Source organism: Homalodisca vitripennis, chromosome X, assembly GCF_021130785.1.
Source record: "Homalodisca vitripennis isolate AUS2020 chromosome X, UT_GWSS_2.1, whole genome shotgun sequence".
Classification (NCBI taxonomy): Eukaryota; Metazoa; Arthropoda; class Insecta; order Hemiptera; family Cicadellidae; genus Homalodisca; species Homalodisca vitripennis.
The window spans coordinates 26,423,065-26,446,174 of NC_060215.1; the positions used below are offsets into that span (position 1 = coordinate 26,423,065).

Consider the following 23,110-nt stretch of genomic DNA (forward strand, 5'->3'; position numbering starts at 1 on the left):
ATGGCTTTCTGACACTTACTTCTCATGTTTATTACTTTCCACGGACTGCCTAATCATCATACTAAAATATGAAAGACATTGAAGTTAACCCAATAATTGCTGAGAGCTTTATTGACATACACAGGAGCTCATAAAGTCAGAAGTTTGAGCTTGGGGAACGGCACCACCAGTCAAACTGTATATAATTCAGAAAGAACACAAGCTGTTATTAGTCTACCTAAATATAACATTGCCACACTCACATAGAAGAAGCAAACTCTGTGTGGGGTCTATAGTGCAATAATGATGGCATTCCTATTGCATTTTATTTTATTTTTTGATGCATGAATATTTTCTTATTACCAAATATTAATCTGTAAATTTTTATATAAAATCAATGAGTTATGGTGGAAAAATTAGCTGAGCTGTTAATGCAAAAAAAGGAGTACATAGCAATTTAAGCCTAATAGATTATTTAAAACTTATGCTCTTATAGTGATCGAAAATATGTTGGATGACTTAAACCAAAAATTTGACAACAATTAAATATAAGATTAAATTTTGATAGTTTTATTTGATTTAAAAAAAATTAAATTTATGGTATGAGTTTTAGATTACTCTACAACAGCTTTAGTAATTATAGAGAACCAACATGTTTATCATAAAAAATAAGTAAAGATTATTACGTATCTAAGTAATAGGATCCGCTGTAGTGTTAGGTTAAGAACAATTCTTCATAAGATATTTAAACTTCCCTAATACATGGGAACAATAGATATATGAGCGATGAATACGTAAATTGGAAACTTACCGCTTTAAATGTTTCATGGAGTTCTGCTTTTTCATCTCCACTCATTTTGCCGTTGGTGTCTGAATACACTTTGCATCTGTCAACTGTTGACGCCATAACCGAACTCACCGAACTCCAACCTTCAATGTGTGTGTTGAGTGTGACAATCGAGCGATAGAGTTCTTTTCTTTTTCTTTTCACACATTATACAGAGCGTGGTCTGAAGATAGTCCAAAGAGAATAGCCGATACGGATGATGCAACCGAGAATTATCGATTTGAACATTCATGCTTCATATCGATGTTTTTACCAAACCCAATTTAATATTACTGTTATTACGTTGTTGCCGACCACCTCCGTTTTTTAACGGGATAGCATAATAGTTCTCAGACCGAAAATTTACAAATTTAACCCTAAGGGAGGAGAGGTGTTATTTTAAGCATTATTAGAGAAAGTAGCGTGGTTTAAAACTAGTTTAATATATAATCTTTTTAGGAAACAAAACTTTTGTGTCGTATCCATTGCTCTAGTTTCTTCTTAACTATATCTTGGCTACCATCCAGATTTTACAGTTATTACAGAACAAAACATTTTTGAAACAGTTAAATTCTTGAAATATTTTGGCCTCTGGAAAGATATCTTCAGTCAAAATTAAATTAAAATGTAGAGCCAGTGATACGCATCCACTTTAAAAGATAAGAAAAGAGGTCAAAGCTGTATTTTGATAGGCTGAAGCTTAACTAATTAGCTTTCAATATGTCCAATCAGTATCAGGGTATCGAAAAGCTGGTAGTCTTTGATATAAGTAAACTTTCCTCTATACTATTTATTAGTTTAGTTTAATATTAACGTCTGTTGGTTTATGACGTTTTAAAAAAGTATGGTGATATCAAATTGTAACTGTGCTATCAATTTTTGACTCGGTGTGAACCAACAACTGTAAATAATCGTCATGATACTATGCGAGTAAGCTTAAAAAACTATTATTGTGTGCTTATTTTTGTTAGATTAAATGTCGAACATAACTATTATTCATGACAATTCTCATATATTATATTATCATTTTTAAACAATAGACTCCCAATATTTAAACTATGTTGGTGCCCATGTTACCCACCCAACATATGATAGTATAATCAGTTAGTGAAACATAATTTTGATAGATTACGTTTTTATTCTGACTGACTTGCCTTTTAATTGTTTTTCCACTAATGTTTACATTCATTTCTACTCGTCGGCCTTTTAAAAACACGTTTACTACCTTAACGACCACTAGTAGATCTCATATATTTTTAAATTTAGCACCCTAACCATTCCTATACCAGCCTATGTCAACTTTTTAAGAAATATGATAAAAATAACCTTTTTAACTACCTTAACACTGAATGTGGAATTTTTTGTTTTATTCCTCTTTGTTACCAAAATATAACATACATCCGAGATTCTCTTAGATCCCCAGTAAACAGTAAAGGTCATTAATACATTACCTTTTTTCTAACAAATCGTGTTGTTCCTCCACTTTCAACAGCTTAATAATATGTTGTGGTCTGTGTTTGTACTGTTACTGTGAGTCAAAATTAGTAAAATATTCCTGATTTTGTTTACAGAATTATTAATGAACCAAAGTAATGATATTGCGGATGTAGTTTCGTTCTGATAATGAAACGTTAATTAAAGCTCTATCTGGAGTTTATGCTTTGAACAATGGTCACAAATATCTCCACTCTAGCAACCTCAGTGAAAAGTGAGGTGGACGGACATCAAATAAATCAAGTCAACGTAATAAAACAATTGATAAGTCGAGAACTAGCAAGCCAAAAGCAGAATGTAAACAGGAATACAGAAGGGCAAACACAAACTTTTTACTTGGATTGGAGACTGGAAAATGCAGATAACCTCAATAATTTTACTTGTGATCGCATTAAAAAATACATCTATAATACATTATTGATGTTCTTTCCTCTCAAGCGTACACACTTTTGTTAATGGTTCTGTTTACATGTACTATGAAAGGTAGAATAAATACATATGTATGTCACACAGAGAATAGGAAAAAATATACAAAATAAAAAGTTTGTCTAAAAAATTGGTTACCTACAAATGGTAGCGAAACCAGGATAATTTTTGTTGTATTATTTTCATGAGTCTAATGTAAATGTCGTTTACAAGTTGCTACTGGGGCATTAATAACTTTTATAAAAATTAAATCTGTTTGGTAATGCATAGAGACTGACTTTAATTATCACTGTTTCTGTTTACTTTTCTGACAACAATAAAGGAAAAAAACTGCAATCAGATTGAACACTTGCAGTCCACTTTGGAGCTATAGGATGATGTGCGTTTTGACAAGTGTTATAATTTTCCGTGTAAAACCTTCATCAACATTTATGCAGCAGAACCGTACGGACTAACACGTGTTTTGCGTTTTGCATGAATGAATGCTATGGCTTAATGTCTTCATACTCTACATTAATGGGTTATACCTAGGCTTTAGACTAATACAACGCAAAGTCCATAGGTAATGATTGAAAAGAGTGACTTTCAATTAATGTTGCAATGCGTAAGGTGATGCATTTCTGATACATCACTGATCCATTTCTCTCGGTGCCGTGAGAACTCTTATTGTTGATAAATTACCAGTGTGAAATTGACTATGCTATGATGAACAGTGGGAACATTAAGGAAGAAATGCAAAGAATCTCCTGCCAGTTACGTAAAAAAGGAAGTGAAGTAGTGTCGGCGAGATGAAAGTGATGAGAGTTGTCTAGCTTGACAAGCAAACACTAACTGTGCTAGTCATAACTATGCATTTTTATAGTACATGGAATTTGTCATATCAGTGATTTATGCATACCCTACACTATTAACTATAATGATGGCATTGTTTCCAAGTGTTAGTAATTTGCTTAAGGTGTTGATTGTTGATATTAATATAGCTAATACTACTAAAAATTTCATTTTAATATGAACAAGATGTGTTATTAAAAGAGAGAGAACCTATATATATATCGCGGACGGGTGGTCTGCCTCGCCATATATATTGCTGTTCACACAGGCATGTATACAAATAAACAAATCAGGATCCTAATGAGAAATCCGACTTCTATGTGTTGAAAGTAGTTCGGTTGGATATTGAGACGTAGTATTTTTATTTTTATACATAATTGTTTTTTTAGCACTTTCCCGAGACTTTATTTGGAGCGTTAATTCACTCTCTAGTACTTTGTATCTCTTCAAATATATTTCTCTAACACATCAATCATTATTATCATGTGACAAAACTATTAGCTTTATAAGATACTTGTTGGCATGATGTAAATAATAATGTGACGTTTCAATTGTGTGATATTTCAATGGAGTTTCAGTGTTTGTTATCAAGGAGCCGATTCTGTGTGATGCCGAATTTCTAAACGAGTATTGTTCGCCTATTATATTCTTAATATAACTTCCTTAAAATTAGCACAAAGATCCATTAACTTTAGTTCTTAAATATGATTGTTTGAGCATTAATTTGAATGCTAGACAAGAGCTAGAATAAAATTGTGTTTTTATTTAGTATATAATGTCTTCTTGTCTGTCACCTCGATACCCCAACAAATCCAGTCTTTACCTATCTCATTCTAAAACAAATATGAATCAAACATCGTGTACCAATATATGTGATGCAGAAAGTTACAGGCCTAAAGAAAAATAAATATACTTATAATATTTATTGGTTAAGAAACTATAACATTAATGTCCATCTTCATCAAAATACGGGAAGAATTAGTCATATACATAGTCGGCATAGTTTAGACTTTTATCACATTACATTCAAATGAACGATATTGTTGACACTTTTTGACTAATATCTAGTTGTTGTTAGATAGATTCTAAACATTTCTAAAAATGTTACTTATGAAAAAGGCCATCAGTGGTCAAACACGGATGTGCACATCACGTCAGAACGCCTCTGGAATCTTCGGCATTATGGCCGATTTGATAATCGGTGTGTACATTTTTATGTTGACATTTTATATGTGTTGTTTATCGATAAGTAAGGCAGCTTGCCAACACGTTAGTGTATTTATTTCCTTCTATTGGAAAAACTGAGGTAGTTTTACCTGATTTTGTAATCACGTCGATTTCAAAGAGAGCCATCTAATTCCCTCCAATTTTTTTTAACAAGTCATACCAAAAATGCTCGTAAAGAAAATTTCTTTTTAGGAGAGTTTTTGTTTTATCTCTTCACATCAGCATGGCCTCATGACAAATTGTTTCAGCCAACATTTTGAGACAAGGTTAAAAAGTGATAATAGCTTGTCTCTCTAAAGGCATATTTATAAAGTTCCTACGATCACCTTTTTGAGTAAGCATTTCGACTAAGATCTTTTCCTGATCTTATTTGCTGGATTCGATTTTATCTTGACGAAGGGAATTTAGAGAATATTTTGATAGAGTACTGTGAGGGCTTTGTTGCCAATTCAGGACTGCCTCAAGGCTCTATCTTTGGACCTATGTGCTTCTTGGTGTTGATAAACAACATACATCTATCCTGAACTGTGATGTCTAGTATACTGATGATAATAAGATCTATCAGTCACAAAGTAGCAGTTGAGCTCAACAGTTATGAACCATTGATTCTGCATTACGAGGGCCTGAATCAACCACATACTGAGCCTCAGCAAAATTGTGGTGCAGGATTTCTTAAAACTAATCCTTTGTTTTTTTTGTGTGATATTGGTGTGATTAGTCAATACAAAGTGTATTGGTGTTCATATACCCCAATATTATTTTCTCTGAACACATAAGGAGTTGTTTGAAAGCAGTAATGTGGAGGAACTTTTATATGTATTAGCCAATTTGGCAATAGCAAAGATTCTTGTCCAATGATTTACAGATGCTTGGTCCAGTCACCTTGAGTGTGACACTGTTGTTTGGAATAAGGATCAGGATTACACAAATATGCCAATCAAGATTGTGCAGAGGGAATTCCCATTATGGATGGACTGGAAGTTTTCTGTGTTCTTGTTGTTCTGTGATATACATGTTGTTTCTCTATAGTTTTCTGTACGGTTTTATAACAGAAAAAAAATTAAGTTTAAGAGTTTCAGGACATATTTCTTATATACATGTTTGTTTATCCCTACACCACCAACATGTGATGTAGTAATTAGATGTATTGACATCTAAAGTTCCTTTAACAACATGTGCAACGACTGTGTGACTTATTCTTGTACTCATCTTCTTTAAGGAAGACCATAGTTTCTTAAGTGTAGCATGCTTTGGCTTCAGGACTGTTCAGAACACTTGATTATTTTTCAAGAGTTCTACTGATTGAGTGCCATTAGCCAATTGGAGGATCAATAAAGTGTGGTGTGAGGGGCTTTCTATGGAAAATACAAAACTATTTCACAGTATTTTATCCAGACACCATTTACCTGTATTGGACCGACACTTATCTATCTAATATTTGCACATATTGTAATTTTAATAATATTTTTTAACACAATTAAGTATATTACCATACTTTACGATATTGTGATGCCTGACACAACCACACTTATTTATTTTAGGACTTTCCAGGTTCGTTCCATACAATGACAGATACTAGCCTAGGTTAATTTACCTTGGTTGACCGAAACGAACAATACATTTTGTAAGATTTTAAAATACAATAATTCAATACAAACTTAATAATTTAAAACGGGATAGTTTTATATATATAAAACTTAACATGTTAAAAATCCTGGGACGACTGCACCAAATAATTGATGCTACTTTTCTCTCCGATGAACTCTCCTCAGAATGGAACAGTTCAAGTGAACTCCCCTCAAAGTGGGGACAGCAAAGTCTGAGAAGACTTAGCTGTATACAATGTTACCAGTCTGACCTTACAACTATATGTTTAGGGTTGTCACAGTATTATGTTGAATTTAGCTCGTCCCCCTTTTCCCCTGAGACGCTGTCTCAGATACCAGATGCTGCAATAAAAGGAAGGTGAACTGGAGCTAAACTCAAAATTCAATTGAATCAACCCTTCCTACCATAACTATATTATGTGTAGAAAATTCGGTTGCTCAACCGTGCTTAGAGATGGTGTCTATCACATTGTAGTGCACTCAATTGTGTACCTGATGAGACAATGAGACTACCACTTCACCTATTTATAGGTGTCTCTGATGTCGAAATGATGTAAATGTTTCGTTTTGAGCTTCTTCGTCGTTGACTTTCTTTGGATCTCTTCAGATGAACATGTCTCCAGATTCCAGGAGTTAAGTCTGAGACAGGGTCAGATACCAGACACTGCAATAAAGGAAAGGGGAACTGGAGCTAAATTCAAAATTCAATTGAATCAACCCTTCCTATCATATCTACTACTATGTTGCCATTTTAAGAAAAGCATGGGCAAGTCACACCCTTCTTCTGCTCCCATTAATCTTTCAATATCTTTACAGATACAAAGCCAACACCATTATGAATTCAGATAATGTGCTAGATCATGTCAACTTAATCCAGGGACTTTTGAGTTTGTTCTCATTGTACAGAGCAACAGGATGCTCATAGAGTGGGAGTAGGTAGAACAATCTCCAGTAATGCTCGCTAGAATGCCTTCGCTTCCAGTACCATTCAAGACACTGGTTTCACTACACCAAGCACCAAAGCAAGGTCAATAGGAATGCTTGTTTTGTTTATGGGATGGAGGAGATCGAGAGAAGGATACCTGCTCTAAATTTATTCAGTGGTTGTTGAAAAAAAAGGCCTGAATAAAAATACAAATAATACTCTTATTTATGCGTTTTTTTATTAATAAAGATATAAAACAATTAACAGTAACAATACATATCACTCTGACATTCCAGTTACATACAAAGTATAAAAAATATACTGGTGGCATTGATAAAATGTGCAAAATACACATATGAAAGATTAATACTTTCTCTCAGTACTACCTAGTTTAATCAAGATATATAATAGTCTGACGTTCAGAGTACTATTGTACTATTCACCATGGAAAGCAGTCATTAAACACGGCAAGGTACAACTTGCTTTAAGGAAGCCAATGTGAATATTGAGTAGAACATTGAACTGAAAACGTTTATTTGTATCACACACTTTTGTGCTGCAATCATGAATGGGCACCAAACAATTAATTTATTACCAAGTTAAAAACAGTTACATTTAGTTTGAGCTTAGTACAGGCCAAGCAAAAGCAGTTAGCCTTAGCTTGAGTTTTTTCTTTCCAAAATTTACTATCTCAACAAATTGGAACTTATACCTGACTGTAACCTATAACGGCGTATCTAGGAAACAATAAAACTTAAAATCATACTTGTTAAAACTATTAAATCATTGTACTATCGCATTCTTGTCTGCGCATCGAGGCCCCAGAAAAGTAGAATACAGGGTGGCCACTCAAAAACTCTTTTAAAATTTCCAAATCTCTAGTCCATTTTTAAACCAAATAAAGAACTGTAATACAGTACTTAAGCCTTATGACGAGTGTAATGATGGCGGTTTATCGTCACCAGCCGTATTTCAGGAAATGCCAAAAAGCTGTGAAAGCTTAACAAATTTCGTCCCTAGGGATATGCGAGAAATTCGATGATGATTCATTGCTACCACCTATTTTAAGATCCTTACTTTTTATCTTGTTTCAGTCTTTCAATGTCTTGACATAACATTGTGTATACCTAATCATCTTCCTTTGTGTGATGTTTAGAAAATACAAGTATCCAATTTGGAAAAATAAAGAGAACAAACAAATGCAAAAACAGCGTTACCGTGGGACAGACTGCAGTAGTCAATAGTCGTTTTCATTGCGGAGACAAAATACATTTGTATAGCAAATGTCAAAATATGTTAAAATTTGGACATACATACGACATTGAGCTCTCATTCAGACATACATTTGATCACTCATTCCACATTCATCCATCACCAATAATTCCCACTTCGTTCGAGAGTCAGTCTTGTTATTGTGTGGTCTCCCAGTCATATTCTAGAAACTCTTTTACATTGTAAAATGCATTTGACGCTAAACAGCATTTTAAACGAGTTTTTAACGCCTTGAGCGTAGAGGCTTTTCTTAATTCATTAGGCAATTTGTTAATAAAATTAACCCCTGCCTGTGAAGGCAAGCGTTTATAAACCACCATCCTGTGTCTCCCAGTTCGGTAGTTATCTCTGCCTCTAGCCCCGTACGAATGAATGGATCGGCCAGTAGTCAAGGCACATTTAGACATACAATACAACGTTGTTTCTAAAATGTAGAGGCTAGGCAGAGTTAACAGTTGCAACCTTTTGAAAGTTGACCTGCACGACTCTTGAAACTTCAATTTTGCAATGGTGCGGATCGCTCGCTTCTGTAACTTAAACACTCTTGAAAATTGGTTACTTGCACAGGCACCCCACAGTACCAATGCGTAAGTGAGGTGTGGATAAATCAAGCCATAATACGCCATTATCAGAACTTGACTTGGGCAGTATTTGGCTAGAGACCTCAGAACATAAATGCCTGAAGCTAATTTTGAGCAAACGTGATCGATGTGAACATTCCATGTCTAACCTTGATCAAGGTAAATTCCAAGGAATTTTGAGGAATAGACTTCTTTTAGTATTGTATCCGCTAACATAACGCTAGGTCCATACTCAAAGTCTACTGGGTTTTAAATGAAATTTAAAACGTTAGATTTAGATTAATTTGTATTTAGATTGAGGCTATGAAAATGTTGGACACAATTGTTCATTCCAACAAATGCGTTTTGTTCCAAATCTGATTTCGAAGATTCGTTGAAACAAAGAGTCGTATCATCAGCATACTGCACGATTTTCCCATGTGGCAGTGATGATTTTGTCATTAACATAAAGCAGGAAGAGAATTGGACTGAGAATGGATCCTTGAGGGACTCCACATGTTCACAGAATTTGAAATATGATTAGAAATTTGGACAACTTGAGTTCTATGACTTAGGAATGAACTAAGCCATGTGAGAGGCACGCCTCGAATGCCATGCGATTCCAGTCTGTCAAGCAGTGTAATATGGTCAACACAATCGAAAGCTTTAGATAAATCGAGAAACACACTTAAAGTGTGATTTCAACTTTCCAATCCCTCTACAATCATATCGACAAGACCCACAATTGCATCTATTGTTGATTTGCCCTTTCTGAAGCCAAATTGGTCATTTGAGAGCTGATTGTATTTGTTCAAAAATTGAAGCATTCGCACTAAAAACTACTTTTCAAATATTTTGCTTAAAATAGGCAAAATAGAGACAGGCCGATAGTTATTCATGAGTGTAGGGTTGTCTTTTTTAAAGATAGGGGTTACTTTTGACATCTTCAGAAGTGAGGGAAAAACTCCCAATTGAAATGAGGAATTTATAAGGCGGTCAGAGGCCTCACAATATGCTTCGAGCATTTTTTTATAACTATAGATCAGTACGAAACTATAATTTTGATGGTACAGAAGGTCGGTTCGGTACAACCAACAAATACACCAACTACTTTCATCTGAACTCTACTTTTAACTTCGACTTTCGGAAAAAAACAAGCCTAAGAATACCACCCTACTTCAAAGGAGTTTCCAGAGATTCAGAGTAATGAATATATTTTTTTGTAAAATTAAAAGTCATATCTTTTATTTTCTGCTTTTAAATCCTAGAAATGGTAAATTTAAAAAGAGCTCCTGGAATATATTCCATTTACGTAAAAATATATGGATATATATTTATATCTATAGAGAATCTATTCATGTACAACTAAACAAAGTACAACGCCTTAATAAAATAGAAATTACGGATCATCAATTTACCTTAAAACAACTGACGTCCGCAAATAGAATTAGCAGATGCACTGCTGTTGACAAATATAGACATAGAAAATACAAACTTTAATTAAAATATTAATTATAAATCACGTTATTTTATTACTCTGTGTTTCTAAAAAGCTTTTATATACAAAAATACTACAAAAACACGTTTTAAAAATCAGTAATTCACGTACTACCGATCAGTTGTTGCCCACGAATAGACACAACAGACTATAGACAATGCATCAAAATAAATATAGAAAATAAAAATTATAACTAAAATATTATTTGTTAATTTATATTAATTTGGCTATCTGTCTACATTTTTTTCATCAGAAAGTACAAAAATATGTAAGCAATAGCTAATTTACTTCCAAATCAGATGTCGTCAGCAAATAGACTTATTTGGATTAGAGATTCAGCTTCCACACATCACTATTTTTAATATTGTGAAATCACGATTTTCCAAGTGTATTTTAGGGACTTCTGTTGGTATCGGAATCGAGTGGAGAGCCGTGGTATCGAGTATCGGAATCAATCTACCTCTAGTAAAATTCCAAGGACACTATAAAAATTCATGCACGTTTCATGGAGCCTAAAATTCACGTATCACAAAGTTACCAGCTACAGAAGTTACTGAAGTATGTTTAATTTGCGATCTATGCAACACGTCTTTTCAAAATATTTTCTTCCAAGAATAAGAGTTGGACAACTTCATCCAGAGACCCCATTTCGGTGACTGAATAAAACTTAAAACACAAAAACACCTTGTTTTATGGTTTGTAATGCTCTGCCGCTTTAGTGCTTACAGCGTACCATTCCTATAGTGGTCAAGGCCTGAGACGATCGGTCGGATGACTTTAATTGTCCAATGGATTGTTACATTTTTGGGGAGTTTGCCACTACACAGAAATAGAACTAACCTGGATAAACTCCATAACACTAGTGACAGCGACCTTGAACCAATCGGCATCAGATGGGGCTCATGAAAATATAAATATGTTAATCTTCATTCACAGTTTCATGGACCATGTCGCGTGAAATACCATGTTTCGAAGTTAATACGAATACTAATCATACAAAAGAAATGTATTGGGACACTGGCTGGTCTCTGACCTCTTGAAGGCTGTAGAGAGGCATTCAGGTCTCTGAAGATTCTCACTGTCATTTCACTTTACATTCAAGAAGTAATAATGTATGCTGATGGGGAAAATCTTCCAAGAAACAATGCTGTACACCACTACAATACCAGAAATGCTGAACTCTACAACCTTCCAGCACATCGTCTGAGGCTTTACGAGCGGAAACCTTCGTACATGGATGTGTAACTCTACAACCGCCTACCACCTTACTTGTTATACAAAAGAGGAAAGGAATTGGATACCGCTCTATATTAATGGCTTATAGAACGCCCATTCTACACGCTAGAAGAGTTTCTGAAAAAATCCCTCCCCTAATGTCAATGTATTTATGACACTATAATCTCAAAGATTGTAAATAAAGATATTCTCATTTATTCATTCTCATAATCAGGTCCCGATTCAAGGAACTGTCAAACTATTTCTTGATTTTGTAAGTTCTTAGAGACAGAAATTGTTTTTGAGATTTTCCCGGTTCTACAAGAAGATTCCCGGCCTATTCCTGGTTTTTCCCTGTTTCCTGGTTGGGTGGCCACCCTGGAGTAGAAATGATGTAATTTTTGTATCTCTCAGCCTTAGAGGGTTTTTATCTTTAAACATAAATGATACAGAGTGTTTAAAGTTTAATACACAAAAACCTTGGAAAAAGAATTCTAGATGTGGATCTTAGATAAAAAATTTACTTTTAACCTTAAGAATGAATTATTTCCATAGTTTGCATGTCTATACAATCAATTACAGCACCAACTGTAGTGTTTCATAAACAAGGATGGCATTTATAATGTAAACTCTTTAATGTTGCATTTTAACAGGCATAAACACGTACTTTAAATGTTATCAGGAACGTTAAATATAAAATGAAATGGGGCAATATAACGCTAACAAGAAAATGTACTTAAATTGATCAATGAGTTTGCTAAAACAATTTGGCAAATTACAGCTAAACAATACAAACATATCTAAAATGGTTAACACTTAAGTATATTTAAAATTCTTTTAGATAATTGAACACATCCTAAAATACATAATTTAAAAACTGAGTAAGAAACTTAGTTTTATGAATTTGGTAATAACCATTTCAAAACCTTCATACAAAACTCAAATCCTATAAAACAAGCTGCATTGGCAGGGAAGGCACGCATCATAACAGGAGCACAGCCTTTGTACAGGGCAGTGACACCCTCTTGGCGGATCAGCTCACCAAACACTTGCTTTATACCCCCAGGGTACGTGCCTTCTGGAGCTGAAACAATCAAAATATTTCTCTTAATGTGTTTATGTTTAGTATTATTATTAATGAGTAGTAAATAGTTGTGAGAAATGTAGTTAAACACAAACAATGTTGTAAAGCTGGCACAGACTCAGAGAATGATTACTGGCAGTTTTCTTACTACCATTGATGATTTCAAATTTGACATTCTTGGTCTCTCGGAGACGTGGTTGACTCCAGATGTTTCCTCAGATTGTTTTATTGTAGATGGCTACTCTTTATGGCGCAAGGACAGACAGGGCGCTGAGGGTTCTCCCGGGAGCCGCTGGTGGAGGAGTGGCACTCCTGGTTGCAAATCATCTACAAATGACGCAGGTCTATTTGAACAATGTTGATAGTCGCTTAGAATATATCTGTGTGGCAAGTTTAGTTTGAGAAAAACAAGAAGCTGTGTGTGTGCGTGGTATATAAACCACCCTGTGTTATATATTCCACCCTGAGTTCTCTATTTTGTATTCTTTGTTTATTGATCAGATGTTGGATGTTGATGATGTTGTTTTGTTGGGTGACATTATGTAAATCTTATGGATACTGGTAAGGCCGATTGTAGATTCCTGAAAAAAACCTGTATGAATCGTTAGGGTTGGTACAACTCATAACAGAGCCCACTCGTGTCACCGAGAGCTCTTCGACATTGATCGACCTATTGTTGTGAATAAAGGTCTAGACATAGTCAAAGTTGGTTTAGTGGATACGTCCAAAATTCTTGATTCAAGACGTAAACAAATTACGGACCACCACCTGGTATATTGTGATCTCAGGTATGGCAACTATAGGCCAAAGGAGAAATTTATAACTTATCGAAATTTTTCCAATTTTCGATTGTGTCTCTTTATGTTTCTTTATTGTCACGTATTGATTGGGAAGATATTGAGACAAAGACCTCGTCGAGGAAGTTAGTCAATTGTTAACTACCTACATTGTCCAACTGCTTGACACCTGCGTACCGTTAACAAGGAAAGCGAGTCACCAAAGAAGAAAGCCCCATGGCGGAGTGACGAGAATAAGAGAGCTCACAAAAGAAAAAAATTATTTCAAACACAGACTGCATGATGGTGATGTTTCGGCTGCTAGAACGTTGTACTGTAAGGCACGAAATAGATTGAAACTGCGCCATCAGAAGAGCAAAACGAAATTACTTTCACGACAAGCTGAATTGTAAGGACTCTAAAATCATTCTGGGGTGTTTTACGGTCCGGTGGAGTGCTGGAAAAATGACCGTAATAGTGACGATATAAGATTCTCAGCTGATGACCTCAACAGGTACTTTGCAGGCATGGGTGGTGGAAGCAGGATTAGCACCGAGAAACTGAATTTCTACAGAAACAATGTTTGTGAGGATCTGGCGCATGGTTTCAGTTTTGTGCCAGTTACTGAGGGTGAGATCAAATGCATAATGAATAACATTACGTCAGTGGCTGTGGGGACTGATGGAATATCTATCAGGCTAGTGAAAGCCATGAGCCCATATTGCTTGGGAGCTATTACGCATTTGGTTAACCTGTCCCTTGCTTCTGGGTGTTTTCCATCATGCTGGAAGCAAAGTCTTGTCACGCCCATACCCAAAATAAAGAATCCAAGTGTGATTTCCCAATTTAGGCCGATATCGATCCTTCCGGCCATGTCAAAAATCCTTGAGAAGGTGGTGGTGAATCAATTGACAGCTTTCATTGAGGCTGAAAATATTCTTCCTGTACATCAGTCTGGTTTTAGGAAGTCTTTCAGCACTACCTCCGCCTTGATAAACATTATGGATGAGCTGCATGTAGCGAAAGATAAAGGTTTTGGAAGTTATTTTTGGCGACGCTTGATTTCTCTGAAGCGTTCGACTCAGTGAATTATGAACTGTTTCTTGCCAAATTTAAATTTCTATAGGTTTAATGAAATCGCTATAAAATGGTTTGGCTCATATTTGAGCGGACGGAGTCAGGTGACGAAGGTAAAAAGAAAACTGCTCTTCCTCGCTGTCGAAGAATACAGGGGTTCCTCAAGGGTCATGTTTAGGGCCTGTTATGTTCATTTTATATACTGCTGATCTTGAACTTGCATTGTCCTCGTGTTCACTCTACTCCTATGCGGATGACTCTCAGATGCTTCTAACATATCCCCCTCCAGGTGTCCATGAAGCGGTGCAGTGTTTCAATGCTGATCTGCGTTAGGGTTAAAGAGTGGTCGGAGGGACATGGCCTAAAGTTGAATGCAGATAAGTGTTCTGTGGTGCATTTTTTGCTCACCATCATTAAAGAGACCATGAACAGGAGTATTTCTCTCTGTTTCTGTTGAGGGTATTTGTTTGGAAGATCGTGTTTTTTGTTAAGGTCCTGGGAGTTTATAATTGACAGTCAGCTAACTTTCTTAAACATGTTGAATTGATTTATCAACGTGCAATGTGTAATTTGAGAGTTTTGAATAGATACAGAGCGTTAATTCCAATGCTTTCAAAGCTGCATATTGTAAATTCTCTGGTATTTCCATCAATATATTACGCCCTTCCAGTGTTTGGTAGCTGCTTAACTCAAGAGGCAAATGTCATCCTTGCACGGATACAGAACAGTGCGCTGAGGTTTGTTTATAATCTAAAAAAAATTTGACCACATCTCACCTTATCGCAAAAGAGCAAATTTACACTCTGTTCAAGATATTTGTAGGCTCCAAACTGTGACATTGGTGCATAAGGTTTTGGAAACTGGTGAACCCTCTTACCTGAGACGGAAAACTAGTGGGGGCGAGCGGACTCTAAGGAGAACGGCACACTCGACAGGACGACAAGCTGCAACTGCCGCGTGTGCGGTTTTGGAGGCTACAAAAAGGTCCTTCTCGTACTTTGGACCCCAGGAGTACAATGCCTTACCACCAATTATAAAGACTTTGTCTGTTAAAACTTTCAAAAAAAAGGAAGTTAAAACTGTATATGTACCTTAATGATGTATTGTTGTTTAAGCATGAATTTTCTATGTAAATTACCAGCACGCAATATTTGTGTGTCACAGTTTTAAATTACGAATTGTACTGTTATGATTAGTTTTGACGTGAGTCGATTTGTAAAACAGATTGTAAACTGAAATCCGCTCAAGAATAAAGGCCTTATTTATTTATTTATTTATTTATTTTTAACTAAATCATGTTTTGTCCGTAGCTAGTCCTACAAGGGCTATTCAAAAAGTAAGGAATGTTTCCATTTGGCACCAACAGGTGTGCGCCAATTACGTATATACTGGTGTGCTCGTACTTGGCACCTCAGTCAGCGTCCAGCCGTAACAACGGAAACATTTCCACGCTGCCCGGTTTTTTAATATTCAAATTTGAAATATGTGCTGCAATTGAAAATCCCACTAGATGTAAAGTGCGGTCTGTGAATTGTTTTTGTTGGTAAAAACTTAAAACCAATAGAAATTCATCGGGAACTATGTGAAGTGTGTGGGACCAACGTAATGACTGAAAATTCTGTCCGGAAGTAGTGCATTCAGTTTCAAAATGGCAGAACAAACGTTTATGATCAAGAGAAGAGTGGACGTCCAAGCATTGTGACTGACGATCTTGTCACCATAGTTGACGAAAAGATTTGTAAAAATCACCATTTCACAATAACAGAGTTTTCTCTACATTTTCCACAAGTTTCACAGACTTATTGTTTGAAATTATTTCACAGAAGCTAAACTACCACAGATTTTGTGCAAGATGGGTGCCAAAAACGCTTACAAGTCACCATAAAGAACAACAAATTAAATGAAATGAAAAATGTCTTTATTAGAGGCGAAGTTAGGACTATAAAGTCCTCTCTACCACTTAACCTCGTAAAAAATTAAACTAACATACATATACATGTATAACTAAAAATAAATCTATTTATTTACCTTATACATTAAAAGAATCTTAGCTTTAAAATAATAAAAAACAACATCTATAATTAATGTAACTTTATAAATATTTACAAAACTATAATAAGACATACACGCATGCATTCATTCAACTTGCATTCAGTTGCCCTAAGTAACACATTCCAAAGCCGCCAACCGCTATACCCCCCGAGCCCCCAGCATCAAGGCCCTGACCTCCGCCCCAAAGCGAGCGCGCTTATCAATGGCTCTGATGTTTATAGGTAAGGCATTCCACAATCGGCAGGCAGAAACTGTAAACGACTTACTAAAGGTAGTTGTTCGATGAATTAGTATAGATAATAAGGATGTACCCCTCCTTGTGCTTCGTTCACTTATTTCAGACATAAATTGAAAGTTGTTTGAAAGATAACTGGGGCAATTTGTATTTAAAAGAGCGTGCACCAGAATGAGTGAGTGATAGCCTCGAAGATCTACCACAACAAATGGTACAAATGGGGGCAGCTTTAACGTTTTTGGAGGCCTACCACAGTCGTGGTGATGCACTACTGGATGCAAACTTAGTCGGCAAGGAAGATTATGGCAACAGTGTTCTGGGACAGGCAATATGTTCTTCTTATTGATTTTCTAAAGCAAGGTGCATCAATAAGCTCTGAGCCGTACTACCAAACATTGCAAAACCCTAGGAGAGCTTTCCAAAACAACCACCAAAGATAATTGTCATCCAAAATTTTGCTTTTACATGACAATGCCCAACTTCACACGGAAAAACCGAATGCAAGAACTCTTAAACTCGTTCAATTGGAAAGTTTTTCCTCATCCCCCCTACAGTCCCGTCTTGCTCCAAATGATTTTCATTTGTTCCTGAAAATGAAGACCCGGCTAGTTTTGACAATGATGAGGAGCTTCAGGTACTCGTCAATGAGTGGCTGAGATCACAGGCGGCAGAATTCTATGACACAGGAATTTCAAAGCTTGTCCACAGTTACGGTAAGTACCAGAATTTGTACGGTGATTATGTAGAAAAGTAGTATTTTAGTCTCTTTCACATGTATATAATAAAATGTTTTCTTGTACTTGGCTTTTTTTCCCATTTTTCTTTCTAATTCCGAAATGTTTATTACTTTTTGAATAGCCCTCTTATATCTCTCTTGCCATCTTTAAATATTTTTGAAGATACAACAGCTCTACCAATAATCTCAACAGTTTCGTTATATTGAATTCCTTGATAAATTGAAATTTTGTCATTCCCCTTGACTGTGCCATTTAGTTCAATGCTAATTTTACGTTTATATATCAAAGGTTTAATGTAAATACAGTCAATATACTGAAGTTTTATTCTTAATTTTGCCTACTGTTAACCTCTATATATCAACATTTAGTTTCTCAACGCAACTTACTGAAGTACAGTACTGTATTTTTCATGTTGAGACTTGTAACCTCCACACCGACACTTCATTAAAATTAATAAATTAAATTGATGTACAATACTTACACCACAATTAAAAGTTCTTACTACACATTTCCCGATAATTTATTCAGAAGTCTACATTATTACTGTAGTTGCTGTGAACCTCTATATATTGAATTCTGACTCAAACAGCCTTCATATATTGAATCTCATTATACTGAAATTCTCAATATAAATCAAAGTTTTAAATTTCCTCTTGAGGTTTTTTATATCAAGGTTCCACAGTACATCCAAAATGTTAAATGCATGAATTTAACTAAACGAGAATTTTATCTCTACTTAATAATTACTTTCTGACTAGATACAGAGCTGCATTGTAAATATATTTGGCTATCTTACCATTCTAGATCAATAAACTGAAATACGGGTCAACACAACAAAGAAAAAATATGGGTCCAATAACCGATCCTTGTGGATCAGCCAAAGTAATATTTTCTTTATTTGAAAAAGGGTTTTCAGCATGCAATGATTTTTTTCAACATGAAAAGACACCAAATAATTCTAAATGGTGCAGCAGTGTCTCATGATGAGAACAGTCAAAGGCTTTGGAGAAATAAAAAAAATATCTTGAGCACTTAAAATACGCATTGCCTTTCCAATCTATTGGAAATAATATCAGTGACACTAACATTCTTTTTCGGATTCAAAACTTTGAATCTTTAAACAAATTCTCCAATCTTTCCGGAAATATTTGTTATAGGGAGCAGTTCATAAAAATGTAAACAATAATATATAGGACATTTTTCCACTGGCTTCATAAGTTTTGAATTAGAAATGTCAGATTGTGAACAGTGTGTTATTAGTCTTAAGAGTTCAGGATTTTTACAGTAGGTTCATATCCTACTACTGATGTTAAATTACTTTAGCGTGTTGCATCATATGAATTTAGGATGGATTCTGTTTCTATCAACTGACAGAGTTACAGAAAAATAGCAGAAAAGAAGAAAACTAAAAAGTTTATATTGGGAGTTAATGAATACCATACTTTAGAATTGCAGAGCAGTAAAACTCTCTTCTAAATAACCATATTAGTCATTGAATTTTAAAGTTTTAAATGAGAGAATCCTATTTTCAAAAAAAATCCTCTAATGAAAAAAATAAGAATGAAATTTATAGATAGATTATTTAGACGTGAATCGGTCTGCGCACGGAGTGGTGAGGGATTTGAGGGGAAGTGTGGGCTGGGCAAGGTGGAGGAGAGCGATGGCAGGTGTAGCCTGTAGACTACTAACACTATTGCAGATGTCTGTCTGATGCATGTCTAGGTTTTCATTGTACTTCTTTAACATAACACTCCAGAGTACTGCTTCTCTATATATGTATAAACGTTGTATATTATTTCATCAGTGTTTGTACAGTTTTCAAAACTGAAGCACTTGCAGTGTCCATTTTAAGCACTGATATTTGTTTTTAGCCACACACTTTACTCGTGAAGGAGACAGAACTGACTGTCTGCATTGATCAGCCGAGCGGGCCACGCATGCGCGTAGCGATATTTGTCCACTGCACAACCAAGACCCGTTTCACGTCTAGGTCCTATACCACATCTATACACAATCATTTCTCATTAATATTGACAACACAAGATTCCAGGAACTCTATTATAGTATCACTTTTCGAAAGTCAAAAAAGATACCTGTTTGTAGGCGACTCTTCAAAACGTCTGCTGGCATGCCTATCAGCCAGTTAAACACTCCTGCCATGCCTCCAGCAAAAACGGTGCTGAGCGTGCTAACCTCAGTGGCACCATCCGGTTTGAGCAGCTCTTGGATCCACTCATAGGTCATGAAATACATGCCACTGGCAGGAACATCTGAGAACACAGAGTTAAATTTAAAGATGCAGTTTGTATTTTACTGAACATATAGCTGTTTTTGTAATGATCAGATAAAGTACATGTTGATTTATCATGGTCTTTGACTCAATCCCACTAATACAACTGGCCACTTCAATAGCAAACTTTTTTCAGACAAAATGAGTGCACATTCCTCCAAAGGTTGGCTTGTTGACACAACACTCTCATTTTTATCACTCTTGAATTTTGAATAAAAATGGCAAACAGCAAAATAATGACTTCATTAAAGTTTGCTGAACTGATAGACAGATTCTAGTGCTCAAGGAAGGCACCAATGTTCTCATTTTACATACTACAGGTTGTGTTATGTTGTTCATACAGTATCAGAGGATTTTATAATCTTTAAGTTGAGATGTTGTTTGGGATTGGTTCAATTGTATTAAGTAAAGAAAAAAAGATCCATGAAATATGATTACAAAATTAAATGTTTATATTGCCAAGTCTTTTAAAACTTTTTTTAGATCAAAACTAAGATTATTTAGTAAAACATAATTGTTTCATTACGATACTCTTCAAATATTTAAGCATCCCTGCATACATTCATAAATTAGACTTACATGATAAATCTTTTCTGTAGATATAATATATGATAATGATAATGATAATGAGATTTATTCCAAAAAAATATAAACTTTACAAACAAGATTATTAAGGAATATAATCTAACCACATTAACAAGTTGCGTGGTTAGATAAAACTAACAATAAACAAGGAAAGGTCTGATAACAGTCCGGTTTTCTCTGAAAAGGACTTGATGTGCAGATCACTGCGGTATATTGAAATCTTCTCACTATATTTAACTAAAATCAACATTAAAATAAAAATACATTAACGTTGATAAGAGTACAACTTAATCAATTTAAACTCTAGTCAATCTTATTCTTACATACAATGTTTAAATATACATAAAAGACTAATATATTGAAGACTTTAAATCATCTATGTAAAAAATACAATTTATCTAATGACAATATTATCTTAACATTTTAGAGTAATGGAAACAATATTAAGATTCTACAGACTGTTTTGTTATATTGGTTACTAATTAATATTAAGATATGTTATATTATTATATCAAGACATATTAAGATATATACATATTAAGATATACAAGATATATCAACATACATATATATATATATATATATATATATATATATATATATATATATATATATATTACAAGATTATATAAGATAAGATATTATAAGATTATAAGATATATTAAGATGGTTACTAAACAATATTAAGATTCTACAGACTGTTTTGCTATATTGGTTACTAATTAATAGAGAATACAATCAAATAAAATAATTGTCTATAAAGGGGACGAATTTTAGTTTGCATATGAGAAAAAGAATGAATTCATTTAAGAATATTTTAGACTAATCTGTTGTGTATAATATCTATCTGTTCAGTTTGACTAAGTAACCAATTAGTTATAGCATTACAAAAAGCATTTAAGGTTTTAATTTTTTTAATTTTATTTGGAATTTGATTAAACAAATGTGTGTGTGTGTGTGTGTGATATTACTTATATCACACATAGTTTTACATTTAATTTTACCCAGTAAATATTGGAGTTTTATAGTTTTTAAACAAAAATATTCATTTATAAAAATTGTTGGAAAGCGCCATTCCATTAATCGTCTAATAGGTTGTAATAAGAATAAACAAAAATAAAACAATGTTTTTAAAGTTACTGCATTTTTTACTAAAGTCTAGTTTTTTTCATAAGAAACCTGACAAAATAAAAAACTAAAGATAATAAAAAAATATTATATGTTTATTTATTAACTATTTCTGATAAAAAATTTTGTCAAAATCAATAGGTTTGTTGTGTTATGAACTTGAACACACACGCGTGAACATCCACAAACTCATATTCGAAAATATTTTCATGTAAGACCTTTATTGAACTCTAACAGTACTAAAGTACTTCCTCTGAAAATAAGGAATTGCTTTCTGGGCCTGTGTACTTTCTTGTATACTATCTTTCCAGCAGAAACTAAAATTCATTTAACATGTCAGTTTGTACTATAGAATAAATAAACGACTATGTAAAAGACGAATATATAATTAAAAACAAATACGTAAAATCGCTCCTGCGCCTATAAAAAATTAAATTGAGTAAGTTTCAGAAGATAACCCGGATTAAAGTTACTACTCCGTGTGAAATGTTAACTATCAATGTGTGTCTTTACATATTAACAAAATATTATTTTATTATTAATAATATTACAAGAGAAAGAGAATTGTGACAGTCCAAAAATCAAATGTTTGTGTGGAAAATCTGTTTTGTCATCACCCGAGATCAAAAATTGTTTTCGTTAAACTTTCTGTACGCTAACTATGACCAATCAGCCTGTCAACTATATTTTTGTGTAGGAAAAGCCATTACATATCACACCTTTTCAGAAATTTTATATTTTTTAGTTTTCAAACCAAAAAAGAAAATCTTCATTAAAAGAAAGTACTAAAGTGCTTGAATATTATTTATTAATTTTATACTATTTATAGCTCATTGATGTTCAAACCAAGTTGCACAAACCGCATCTCTCTAAAAATTCTCTTTCCAAGGACTGAATTTTAATTTAAGTTAAAATACAATTGTGACATAATCAACAAGGTCATTTTGACTGTCTTGATTATTATGAAATTTGTCATGCAAGTGAAATGTATATATGTCTGAAATATTTTTAAAGTAACATGATTTTTAGAATGTTTAAACTCCAATTGTAGTAATTTTAACCTACAAAGTAGTAATAAGTATTACTTATTTTGTGTGAAAAACAATTATAATCTTCAGTGGCTTTGATAGTATGGAAATAAAAAAAGTATAGTTTATTACACATTTTGTACTATTTATTTGACAATGATACACAACTGTTGTAATAGTCATATTCTTCATTGGAATCTAATATAACAGACACAAGTATATATTGGCACTACAATGTACGCCAACCCAGATTTTCAC

At 34.1% G+C, this 23,110-nt stretch overlaps 2 protein-coding genes across 2 annotated transcripts in view; both read right to left on the reverse strand.

The window, feature by feature from the left end:
- LOC124368817 (plastin-2) overlaps window positions 1-942 on the reverse strand; it is a 65,784-nt gene extending 64,842 nt beyond the window's left edge. The window contains exon 1 of the mRNA XM_046826217.1: window positions 791-942. Within this exon, the coding sequence (XP_046682173.1) occupies window positions 791-886 (96 nt within the window). The 5' untranslated portion in view covers window positions 887-942. The remainder of the gene's footprint in view (window positions 1-790) is intronic.
- An 11,423-nt stretch (window positions 943-12,365) lies between these two features.
- The window catches only part of LOC124368819 (mitochondrial carnitine/acylcarnitine carrier protein-like), a 55,303-nt gene continuing 44,558 nt past the window's right edge, over window positions 12,366-23,110 (reverse strand). Inside the window, exons 5-6 of the mRNA XM_046826220.1 lie at window positions 19,915-20,091; window positions 12,366-12,944 (exon numbers count right to left, since the gene is read on the reverse strand). Coding sequence (XP_046682176.1) covers window positions 12,757-12,944; window positions 19,915-20,091 — 365 coding nt within the window. The 3' untranslated portion in view covers window positions 12,366-12,756. The remainder of the gene's footprint in view (window positions 12,945-19,914; window positions 20,092-23,110) is intronic.